We start from the raw sequence: 12,339 nt of genomic DNA, 5'->3' as shown, positions 1-12,339 counted from the left end.
TCTTCAAACTAGCTTGGGCAACAAGCCCATGCTTAAGCATGCGAGGCATATTCCGCACCTTTAATTGAACTCGAGTTCTACCGGAAAATTAGATGATGATGGATTGGAAAGTTGGTCCAAGGATGAAACTTAGAAGCTTGTCGAGGAGTCGCTCATTCTACCAGGGAGGGGGAAAATGTCATGCTCTTTATTGCATATAAGCTGAGGTATGCAAGGACCAAATTCATGCTATGGGAGAAGCAACGTCTGATCTATGGCATATGAGACTCGATCATATGAGCGACAAAGACAAAGGCCTCCAAATTCTTGCAAGGAAGGAAAATTACTACGTTAAGTGGAAAGTTACGAGTGATAGGACCTCAAACAATACGAGAGAATAAGAAAAATTATTATCACTTTCGAGAAAATTACGAATGGAAAAAGAAAGGTAGGATAACTGGAGCACACAAATCACAAGAATTGCAAGTCCATAGGGAAGTTATGTGGAAATAATGATAGTAGTTACTAACGAATCACAATGTATATAAAAGTTGCTTTGAAGAAACAAAATTGCAGCGATTTCAATGATCGTAAAAATTTCATTGTTCATAAGTAATATGCCATTTGGATTCAGATAATTTTTGTTGATAATTAATGAAATCAATCGACTTGTTTATAAATTTATTCAAATGTTTCTTAAGTGATGGTAACCTTACCCCACTTCAATGTTAGGCCTGAGTGCTAATTTTATACTCAGTTACCTTAGCCATATATATGAATGCTGTTAAATTGCTGTTAAATTGCCAGCTCGTCGCAGAAAAGTGGCACCGGTGCCTACCTGCTGATAAATGGAGTACCTGAAGTGACCAAAACAGAGTTATGGATCGGATCATCCAATAGCTTTCAGAGCGAAACAAAACCGTCATTTAGATTATCCGGTTCATTGGCTATTGCTTCTGCTAGGCTTTGCTTATGGAACAAAGGTAAAAATTTTAGCCTATTGAACAAAGGTAAAATTGTCCCACGAAGATATATATTGATAAAATATTTAAATATTGAACCATGCATTCATTTGCGAAATTTGTCCCATAAGCATAGAATATTATCATATATGAAAGTTGTCTAATTGGCATATAAGTACACGTGATCTTTCAGGTGTGCTTGAGCTTTCTTCGTCGGGCTCCCAAAGACACTACAACAGCTCGATTACCCTCCAATTCCTTCGATCGGAAACGAACCATGTCCGCGTGATTCACATTACTCTTCCCCGTGCAGCGACTGAACTATGGGGTTCCACTTGATTTTCCATGGCAATCGCGCGCAACGTCAAAAAACAACGCTTCAATCTTCTGCCACTACCTCCTCCATTGGCCTTTAGGTACTTGAATGACTACCCTTGTTACCGGAGATTGGTTTGTTGCTATGTTCCACACCAACTGTTTGTCGAAATTCCTGACTAGCTTCCTTCTCGGAAGCCCCACTTTGTGTTTGCTCTTTTGGGTGCCGGTTTTCACTAACGGACCTTTGTTTCGATCTCTTTGAAGCATTGTCCCGTGATATCTTTTTTTCCTTTATTTTTGGGTCGTTACGTCTTTAAAGTGTCCTGCAGGAGAACAACTATGGCGGGCGATGATATCTCCATGGAAAGTAGCGAGCTGAAACGTCAAAAGATGGACGGAGATGACGGACGTGATGCGACTAGTAATGTGCCAGACTCGGTGCTCCTCCACATCCTGTCCTTCCTGCCCACGAGAGACGCCGTGAGGACAGTGATGGTCCCGAGATTCCGTTACCTCTGGACTTCTACCCGCCACTTATCTTTCGATCACTGTGCTAACCATAACTGCAAGGAGGAGGCCGCTGCTTTTACCGACCGTGTGCTGACTCCGCACGAGAATCCCCACAATCGATTCGTTCCGCCTTTATTTGAACTATGCGGCTGAGGCGTACACCGATTATCCTCAATATGAGGGTGGTCTAACTGAAGAGACAAGAAGGTCGAACAAAATCGGTATGTGGATTCGTTTTGTGGCGAGGAGAAAGGTTAAGTTCCTCGATTTGGACTTCTTGGCGTGTGCTAGGGAAGTTCTTACATAATCTTGACTTCCCGCATAATCTTTACGTGCTGCCCAGCATTGTTCTGAGGTGTAGCTGCTTAGTAGAGCTGAAGCTGGCTTCCTGCGAGGTCAGACCGGTGGGACGGGTCCAACTAAGGTCGCTTATAAAATTGTTCATGAAGCAAATTGACTTAACTGACAACATCATGGCTGACATACTATCCGGTAGCCCGTTGCCAAAAGAATTGTCTCTTGAATATTGCGATGGCCTCCACGAGCCCAAATTCTGTTGTGGCCCATCTTTTGAAGAGTTAAATTTGGAGGATTGCGGCGGTTTGAAATAGCTTGATCTTACACGATCAGATATATAAAACATTTAAACATTGACCACAGTGGGCATCTAGAGTCAGTTTGTCCTAATGTGAAGATTCTGGATATTGCTGGGCGTATAAAGTATGTCAAGGTGACCGATATGTCATCACTGGTTGATACGTCCCTCTACTTCAGTCATTATCTTAGATATTCGTCCGGGAAATATCGTGAGTTGAGACTGCTTTTGGAAAAGCTCAGCTGCAGTCCTTATTTTATGCCATGCGATTTGTGCATACAGGTATGGTTTCTCTGCTGTTGCTCTGACCTAATTTGTCTTGCTTTGAGATACTTTTGAATGATTTGGGTCCTGATCCTTCAGGTAAGGGGTATTACTATTTGTTTGATAGGATATCCTCACATTTCAACTGTCATGAAATTTGTACGATATGAAGTTGGGTGAACTGACTTTGAATGGGTCTCATTCGAAATGGACAGCGGCTGTGCCGTTTCTCTGCTTTGGCTTCTGTGTTCTGTTGCTTTTTTTATGCTTCAATTCATGAGGTAACGTCCTGGATGAAGAGTAAAAGAAAATATTGTTTACTTAAGCTGGGTTCTTTTATTTATGCCCACCTAAACTTTTATATGGCGGCCTTCCTTGCATCTGCTGGCCTATGAACTTTGAGAAAATGTAAACTATTATCCATAACCCACTCATGTAATCGAAAACTACCGCTTGTTAGGTGCCTGTCTTCTTTGTGTCCCCGTTTGCCTCATGGCATTTTGTAGACGATATTGTTTTCATTTTTAATGTGACATCTATTACCATTTTAAATGTGCATATCCATGCTCTTGTGATTTGTCTTTCTAATATTTTAGCATAATCTGATAAATTTCTTGACAAGACTCTGAATTCGATGGAATCATACTAATTCATTTCAGTCAGTCCATACATGCACATGCTCTCAAGCATCCACAATGTATGTCCTGTGCTAATTTTCATTTAAAGTCGGTCCAATTAATTCTATTTAAATTAGGTATTAACTATGTGGGAGCTGACAAATCAGCCATATCCATCTTTCGCCTGGAAGCACGTAACACTTCAAATGCATCTGAGAAAGCAGTACCTCCCCGACATTTGTAGCTTGTTAAGGAACTCTCATTTTCTTGAGACACTCGCTATTTATGTTTATCCTGGAAGATATGGCGATGAATCTGAGGTATGAATGCTTGAACTGTAAAATTTTATTGGAATATACGAATTTGGAAGTAACGGAGATTGAAAAGTTGCTTTAAACTTTTAGCTTGCTGAAGCAGGGTGGAAGCTTGCATTTGAGTTCAATGGCTTTAGTTACTGGACTTCAGTCGACGGCATATTTCCCTGCCTCGAGCACCAGCTTAAGCATGTTAAGATATATGGTTATGTACAGGAGCCTGAAGTCATTGAGCTCATTGAATTTCTACTTAAGAATGCACAGGTCCTGGAGAAAATAGAGATTTCTGCCAAGAAGACTCTGCAGCGAACACATAGCAAGTACATGTTTGCCAGTGACATTGGTCGTCCGTCAAAGGATTATTGTACATCAGACACACTCCTAGAGTTTTCACAAAAGTTGTTAAGTTTCCCGAGGGCCTCAACTTGTGCTGTAATACACCTGGGTTAGATACTGGAATTGGAATTGTGTTCACCCCTCTTTTGGACACCCTTGATGTTTCTATTTCAGGCATGTCTCACATCTGATAGACTTTACAAAAGTAGTTGGCCTTTATGATGTATTCGCTTTTTTGCCTCAGGTCTAGCAACATCCCCGACTCTGTACAGGCAGCTTTATGAATATTTTGATAGTGGATGTGTCTTTTTTTGCCAAAGTGTGTTTCTCTTGACAACCTTTCTTTTCAAATTCCCAGCTCTTTCTGATAGTTCGGCTAAATTTTTGCAGTATAGATTTACTTGAATTATCTCTTGATACCAGTTACAAACAGTTAATTCCCTCCTGTGGCTGCTCTTCTCTCTTGGTTTTTCACTTTATAGGCTGGTGTCTTCAATGTTTCACTTTTCAGCTTTAGCTACCATTTCTTTGTCCTGAAAGGAAGTCAATGCAGGTCAATATTCTTGAGTACCGCCCTTGAATGATTAGTATATCAACATCAATATCAGTACAATCGTAACCTACTGTACAGATTCCGTGAAGTATTGAGTTGTGCAGTCATCAAGTTCGTGTCTTTTATTAAAGTCTACTCTAAAACTGTTATCCTATGTGCTCGTCTTCCTAATTATCCAGACCTTTCTGCTCATTATTCCTCACGAATGATGTTAGAGCTCAATGGAAGACCTTCCATGAGAAAATCGGCCATCAATCTGGACTTTAAGTAATTTGGCAATCGACCCCTTGAACTTTGAATTGGGTGAAACCAGTCCAACTTTGTGGGAATCTACTTCATCCCCTCCTGACACAGGTTGTTTTCAATGAAACTTTTCGTAGTAACATGTCCGTCAAGCATAGATCTCAATCAGTATATGCACTTCAACCGCCACAATTCCAAGATAATAAGTGATGCTCTAATATGAGATTTCACAAATAGAGCACTCCCACATTGTTTTTTGGAAACCTAACGTAAATGATGTCAGAAATGACAAAAGTCGAATCAAATGGGATTTTGATTTCTGAACCAAATAGATAGTTTCGGCTTGATCGGCCCGTCTCGGTTCGGTTCAACATTTGAACCGAACTTGTACCCGCTCGATCTATTATATTCGAGTCCAAGTTGCTTCACTTGCTTCTTCACACTCCTCCATCATACTTTCGTAGAATTTGTGCACGCTAAATGGAAGCTCCCAAATCAGTCATGTCCATCTTAAACTTGCGAGTCCGTGATGCTTCAATTGCTACTTAGCAAGTGAGACCTCCTTGGTATTTCTAGCTCGTACAAGTGCTCGAGATGAAAGAACAGCTTGGATTCAAATTTCAGCTCATTGATTTAGGGTGGGTGAAAAAAAAAAAGAATTAGGGTGGATGAAAGCACATGACTTCCACGGTTAAATCTAGTGCCTCAAGCAATAGCTTAAGCATGTACAGATATATGGATGTTAAATTGTGAAAGCTACAAAATCTAAATAATTTGAAAAAATGAAATGCAATTAAAATTCGACCCAAAAAAAGAAATAAAATTAAATTGTGAAAGCTACAAAATCTTTTCAAAAAAGTTGAATTAAAAGTTAATAACGATTTCCGCCTTTTTTTTGTCCCATGAGTTACTGAATCAGCCATGTTACCGGCCGCTTTTTTACATTTCTTGCTCCTCTTCGATTTCCCCAACCCAAAGACAATTCACATTCGAATCATTTGAGCACTCCACCGTGTGCCGGACTGGAACTAAAAATGTTTGACATGCGGAAGACGAAGCATCCATGTTCCCGGCACACGACGTCACTTGGCTTGTTTCTTGTTGCACTCCAAGCGTTTGTAGAATGTCCTGACTGGGTTCAAACTTCCAACCCCCTTTTCTGACATAATTTTGTTTAGCCCCGGATTTCTCTCTCAGATCCATTTCTCCTTTATTGTTGTGGTTTTGATCACATCATAGGGGTGTACAATGCATGAACTATTTTATATGTATCTTCTGACATATTTTTTTGTTATGTTTGTGTAATTCGCAGAGTGTGTCCTGGAGTAGATCAACTATGGAGGGCAATAATGTTGTTGCCGAAAGCAGCAATGCGAAAAGTTGGAAGGGCCATAAAGATGGTGGAAATGATGTAATCAGTAGTTTGCCGGACTCAATACGGGTCTCTACATACATTCCTTCCTACCCATGAGGGACGCTGTACGGACAGTGATGGTCCCGCAATTCCGTTACCTCTGGACTTTTGCGCAACTTATCTTTTGATCATTTCTTTCCATAACTGTGAACTGTGAAGAGCAGACAGTGTCACAATGGTCTTGAGTATGATGAGAAGTTCTTCAATTTCACCAACCGTGTATTGACCCTGCATGAGAGCCCCACAATTGACTCGTTCCAGCTCAAGATGGATTTCTATTTGAACTACGCAACGGATGAGGATGTTTGTGATAATCCTGAATTCGAGGACCATGTAATGAAATAGAGAAGAATGTCGAACAAAATCGATTCAGGGATTTACTTTGCAGTGAGGAAAAAGGTTAAGTTCCTCGATTTGGGCTTCCTAGGGTGCGGCATTTCAGTTATTTCTTACAGGTTACCCAACATTACTCTCAGGTCTAGCTATTTAGTACATCTCAAGTTAATTGCTTGTGATGTCAAACCACTAGGACCGATTCAATTGAAATCGCTTAAAAACTGTCACCGAAGGAAATTATGCTAACTGAGAAGATACTCGGTGAGATAGTATATGCTTGCCCATTACTTGGAGAGCTGTCTCTTGAAAAATGCTATGGTCTCCAGAAGCTCAGGTTCAATAGGCGCTCATCTATTGAAGAATTGAACCTTGACATGTGTGAGGGCTTGGAGAAGCTTGATCTTGCTTCCTCTTATGCAAACAAATGAGTATGAGATCGGCTCTCTTGAATTATTTGGCAATGTTCTAAATGCGGAGTTTAATTTGGTGGCTTGGAAATGTTGAAGATAAGGAAGAAACTGTACAATCTAGATCTTCCTTCACTAATATGCTCAGAGGCACGTCCATCGTCTTGTTCCAACGGCGTAATTTCACTCTCATTTCCAAAATTCCTAATCTGCCACATCTCTTCCCTTTCGATTAACCAAAATCAGACACTAAAAGTTTATTCCATAAAAGATAACAATGCTGTCGAAGTCGGTTTACTGTTTCAGGGTCGCAATTAAGTTGAAGTGACTGGCTTCCTTTTCTATCAGTCTAAACAATTCTTTCTTCTATCGGGTATTGACTATATGGGAATTGACCCAACGGCCATGCCCATCGTTTGCATGGGAACATTTGACGCTTGAAGTGAGTCAAACAGAGTGGCACCTCCCTGGGATTTCTAGTATAATTAACTTCTCATACTAGTAAAAGATCTAAGCCAAACTATTACGTATATAAGATGAAAGAAATAGGTGGTAGCCCTAAGACAGGGAGATTTGTGTTATGCCTTCATGCATCATAGCTAGTATTCGTTAACAATTATTGGTTCAGTTACTACCGGCAAAATTTATTATCACTGGCTAAGTGTAATATTCAAGTTTTCTTTGTCTCGTCTCGTGTTGGCGGTTTAGGGGTGGGCAACAGGTTCAATCCAACCCAATTTTTAGCCGGAACCAGTTCAATTCTCGGCTCCAAAATCCTAAAATTGGCCTTTCCTATTTGGTTCGGCTCCCAGTTCTTATCTTAGAACCACCAGTTTGAATCAAAATCTATAATAAAATTTACTATCTAGGGAGAACGTTGCGTAGTATAAAAGAAAACTCAGACCAATGATAAATAGGAGAACGGAACTTGCAGCTCCATAGGAAAGTTACAGGAAAATAATGATAATAGTCACTAACAAATCAGAATGTATCCAAAAGTCGTTTTGAAGAAACAAAATTGCAGCAACTTCAATATCTCGAAAATATTTCATTGTTGATAAGTAAGGTGCCGTTTGGAGTCATATATTTTTTATTCATAATCAATTAAATCAATCAAACTTGTTTATATAATCATTTAAATGTTTCTAAGTGATAATAATCTATGGTTACACAACTTCAACGTTAGGTTTGAGTGCTAAGTTTGTACTCTGTTACCTTAGTCATCCTTATGAACAATGTTAAATGCCAGCTTGTCGCAAAACGTGGCACTCGGTGCCTACCTTCTAATGAATGGAGTACCTAAAGCGAACAAAACGTCGTTGTTTCATGGATCGGATTATCCTTTAGCTTTTAGAGCATAACAAAACTGTCATTTAGATTGTCCCGTTTGCTAGCTATTGCTTCTGCTGGGCGAGCCCCCATCAATTTTTTTGTGAGTTTCGTTCTTTACATGGTGTAATCAAGATGGCGTCATTTTGGACTGACAATTTAATCGCACTTATCGACGACTAAGGTAAAAGTGGCCAAAATTGTCCCATGGTTTGCCTTTTTTGGAACATTTGAAAATTGTCTATTGGGTGTATACGTACGTGCGTTCTCTTATGTGCATTTCTTCGGTACGTTTTGGAAATTCTTTTGCCATAGTTGTCCCTCCGGTGCCTTTTTTTGGGTAAAGAGATATGGAACTGTCAGACTGACCAAGTAGCGGAACATAGAGGCAGAGGAGGTGGGACTACTGATCAGGGGTGCTTCGAGCTCAGGAAGGGTTCCCCCAAATGAAGGCAGAAGAAGGGACATAGCTTCGAGTTCAGGAAAGGGCGCGGCTACGGGTTCATGTACACAGAGGTTCAAGCTCGGCAGGAGCAGAACCTCGGACATGGAGGTCCTGATGAGAACAAGGAGGCAAACAGGAACAAACATTGAATCACTTGTTCATTGTAGTTTCCCTCTGATTCTTCCCTGGACGCGAGCTAGTTGATCATTTTTACCAAAAAAAACGTGAACTGTCAGAAATTGGATGCACTGAGTGAATGTGTTCTTGTAATTCGGGTTCTTCTCTTGAACTCATGAGCTTCTACTATTTTGGTGTCATGAAATAGAGCCCTACGGGACACAGTGACACTCTGCCGGTCCAAATAAAGCTACATATGTACTTAATTCTTAGTCTTTTTTTTTTGTCAGAATTTATTTCTCAGTCTGACACAGTGGTTTTTCATACATATTAAGTTAGTGATTTTGACCAAAAAAAAAATTTGGTGATGCTTCAACTTAAACCATTTTTCCAGAGGTTTCTCTTGAAATAGGTTATGCAATAAGACTTCAAATAATTGTCACTGGCATGAACTTCATAGGAAAATTGTCCAAAAAGGTCATAAACTTATTGTACTTTTGCCATTTCAGTCATAAACTTTTTAATTTTGCCAATTGAGTCATCAACATTTTCATGTTTTGCCAATTGAGTCCATCCAGCCAATTTTGACTAGAAATCACTGACGTGACAGTCCAATCAGCACCAGTCATCCTACATGGCATGGTTGGTGCTGACGTGCATAAATTTTAATATTTTTTCGAATTTTTTTATTAATTCTTTTCTTTCTTTTTTCCTTCCTTCTTCTTCCTCTAGCTGGTCACCGAGCCTGAGTGTCACGCCCCGAACCCCAACGAGCTCGTGACATCCCCTGCTCCGGTCGAAATGATGCGACGTCCCAGGAACGTCGCCGACCCAACCCAAACATCAGAGCCACATGCGGAAGCGAATAACAAAACCCCGGACAGAAAGATGACGACGACGGGGTAGACCACCATAATTATCAAACAATAACATCTTCATACAGCACCAAATATACATACATCATATTACAGACATAATTAACAAACTAGCATCCGAAATCACCGTCAACAAAATATCAGGGTCTGGTTAACTTAATTTTCCTATGGGTCAACCCGATTTACACAACCCCCAAAACCTTAAGGAAAAACCTAAGGATCGCCCTCCTCCAGTCTGCTTCTGCATTTCTGGCTTAAATCTCTGGAACTCACCTGCAGCTCCACTGGGCACCAACAGCAGCTCCCCGGACTTCCAAAAAGAAAAGGCGCACTTCCCGGGTTTAGGGCCAGGGGTCTGAAAGTGGCGGTTATACAACCGTGAGACGAATCTCAATAAGTGTACAACCCCAAACCCCACGTAGGCACTCACGTACCGCCGGACGAAAACACACATAACACACAACGATCGGCCAAACTAACAATCACATGCGACCCTACCTGGAATCCATCACGCACGTTCCTGCACGTTAGACAATAACACAGCCAACACATCACAGCAAGGAATCACAGACGCGCGCGTGCCTTAATTATAAGACAGAAACCACTTGGGCACGTCCCATACCATGCCTAGCAGTTTCTACCCCATAATTAAGCATCACATCACGCGATACAAACGCACTCGCACGCTACTCACACCATGCGTCACTTTCCACAATCCTCTCGCTTGTCTTGCCAAATCCCACTCATTTTCAACCTTTCCACCACTACCGCGCCCGCGTAAAACGCATCAGGCCAACGGTCTCCTGACCTCGTCAGGCATCGTCACCCCGTCGGGCTGGGCATCGTCACCTCGTCAAGGACGGCATCGTCCCGCGTAAACGTACAGGCCTTAGGACGGAATCCTACACACACTTTCCTTCTACCGCGCCCGCGTAAAACGCATCAGGCCAACGGTCTTCTGACCACGTCAGTCATCGACACCCCGTCGGGCCGGGCATCGTCACCTCGTCAGGGACGGCATCGTCCCGTGTAAACGTACACGCCTCAGGACGGATCTTTCCAATCAAACCACATTTCCATATCCTCGTTCCACTCAAACCACACTTACACACGGCCAACAACCACACGACCCAACACAATTCCACATTGCACGTACAATTCACAAGTCACATACACTTCGCAAATATACATTCTCACCACGCAAGTACACCACACAATCATGCACATATAACACGCGATCCCAAAGCACAATCACATATTCTTGGCACGCGAACATATTGCGCAATCGCACTGCCACACCATCACACCTCACGGCCACACACGTGACATATACGACCACACGTACACAACCCGAAACACAATCCCAAATCAGTCAACTACCACAAATCGCACAATCACGCACAAATTTCCATTCAAGGCACAATTCCAATAATTAACCGCACAAATTAATTCCGATCAAACCTCAACATCACAGCCCTAATCCAAGCTCCCTAAACCTCAAAATTCTTCGCCTAATCAGTTCGCAACCACCAAATAATCAGTCACTTAAATCAGTCCCGAACAGCCCCTAAAACAGTCACAAAATCGCCTAAACCGGGTCCTAAACGAGTCTAGAAATACCCGAGCTCCTAGGTAGTTTTTGGGGGAGACACTTACCCAAAAAGGCGAGACAGAACGGTGCTGGAACGGGCCGGGACAGTAGCAGCAGCGGGAGCGGCGTCGCGGCGACGTACGACGGCGGTCGGCGTGGCTCCGGCGAGCTCCGGCGAGGACGGCCAAGGATGAAGGAAAACGGAGGAGAAGGAATTGGCGTCCAAGGGGGAAGGAACGGGGAAGCTTGGCCGAGTGAGGGAAGGAAGAGAGAGAAGAGGGTCAAATGTTGGTCAAAATTGGCTTAGTGGAGGACACATGTCAAAGATCTAAGGGGTTGGACCAAATTGCCCCTCATCCAATGGCTATAATTCCTTCTTACCCAATAATGTATGGACAAAATGGTCATTTGCCCTCAATTATTGGGATGACCATATTTGACCCAAAATAAACCTTAATTAAATCCCAAAAATCAGATCCAAAATTCGAAATTGGCCAAATTAGCCCTAGGGGCATTTTCGTAATTTTTCGATCCCGAACCGAAATTTCAATTTCCGCACATATGTGTTCCATATGTGCGTGGCCAACATAATATGGCATCGGATCTGCGAAATTCATTCTTTAAGCCCTCAAAAACTGACTGCGAAGTTTCGAGAATAAAATAATATTATTTTTTCAATTTTTGTCGAAATTCCAATTTTTGTCCATAACGACTCCCGGTATGCGTGGCCACCCAAAAATGGCGTCGGCCTCGAAAAATAACCTCAAACGACCTCAGAATTGCCATCGGTGACCAGAGGGGCAAAATCGTAATTTTTCCGGTCCCGAACCGAAATCCATTTTTTTGCAGAAATGGGTGGCCCCAAGGTTGGCCAAGCCAAAAACGTCATCGGCCATCCAAAATTATCACTTTCAAAATTCTCGATTCCCGGGCCCGAATTCCAAGAAATGACTAAAATCGAGCAATCGCAACTTTAACTTATGTCTGGCTAATGGGTGGCTCATTGGGATTACGCGCTCTCGACCCGTGACCGACACTAAGTCAAATCACGTTTAAGTTTACTCTTCCCAGGACGACCTCGATTGTCATATAATTGCGAGGGTCTGTCGCTAGTTCCCTTCGGACACGATCAAT

General features: G+C 42.0%; 1 protein-coding gene across 3 annotated transcripts; it reads left to right on the top strand.

Annotated features, from left to right (window-relative positions):
* Positions 1 to 1,168: 1,168 nt before the first annotated feature.
* On the top strand, positions 1,169 to 4,214 carry LOC115674505 (uncharacterized). Of its 3 annotated transcripts, none has more exons than XR_008816495.1 (3): positions 1,169 to 1,391; positions 1,589 to 2,646; positions 3,383 to 4,214. XR_008816495.1 is itself a non-coding variant. In XM_030596895.2 (3 exons), the coding sequence occupies exons 1-3, from the start codon at positions 2,509 to 2,511 to the stop codon at positions 3,837 to 3,839; spliced, it is 498 nt and encodes a 165-aa protein (XP_030452755.2). In that variant the 5' UTR covers positions 1,865 to 2,508; the 3' UTR covers positions 3,840 to 4,214. The 3 variants fall into 3 exon arrangements, 2 of the variants coding, with proteins under 2 accessions (XP_030452755.2, XP_056167059.1); XM_030596895.2 differs by lacking the exon at positions 1,169 to 1,391 and having other exon boundaries at positions 1,865 to 2,646; positions 3,383 to 3,565; positions 3,663 to 4,214; XM_056311084.1 differs by lacking the exon at positions 1,169 to 1,391 and having other exon boundaries at positions 1,866 to 2,646; positions 3,383 to 3,565; positions 3,650 to 4,214.
* Positions 4,215 to 12,339: the final 8,125 nt, after the last annotated feature.

The sequence above is a fragment of the Syzygium oleosum genome, unplaced genomic scaffold (assembly GCF_021117445.2).
Source record: "Syzygium oleosum isolate NSW1041296 unplaced genomic scaffold, Sole_v2.1 Sole_v2.04, whole genome shotgun sequence".
Lineage (NCBI taxonomy): Eukaryota > Viridiplantae > Streptophyta > Magnoliopsida > Myrtales > Myrtaceae > Syzygium > Syzygium oleosum.
The sequence above is the reverse complement of the archived record's forward strand: the minus strand, read 5'-3'. Positions and strand labels throughout refer to the sequence as shown.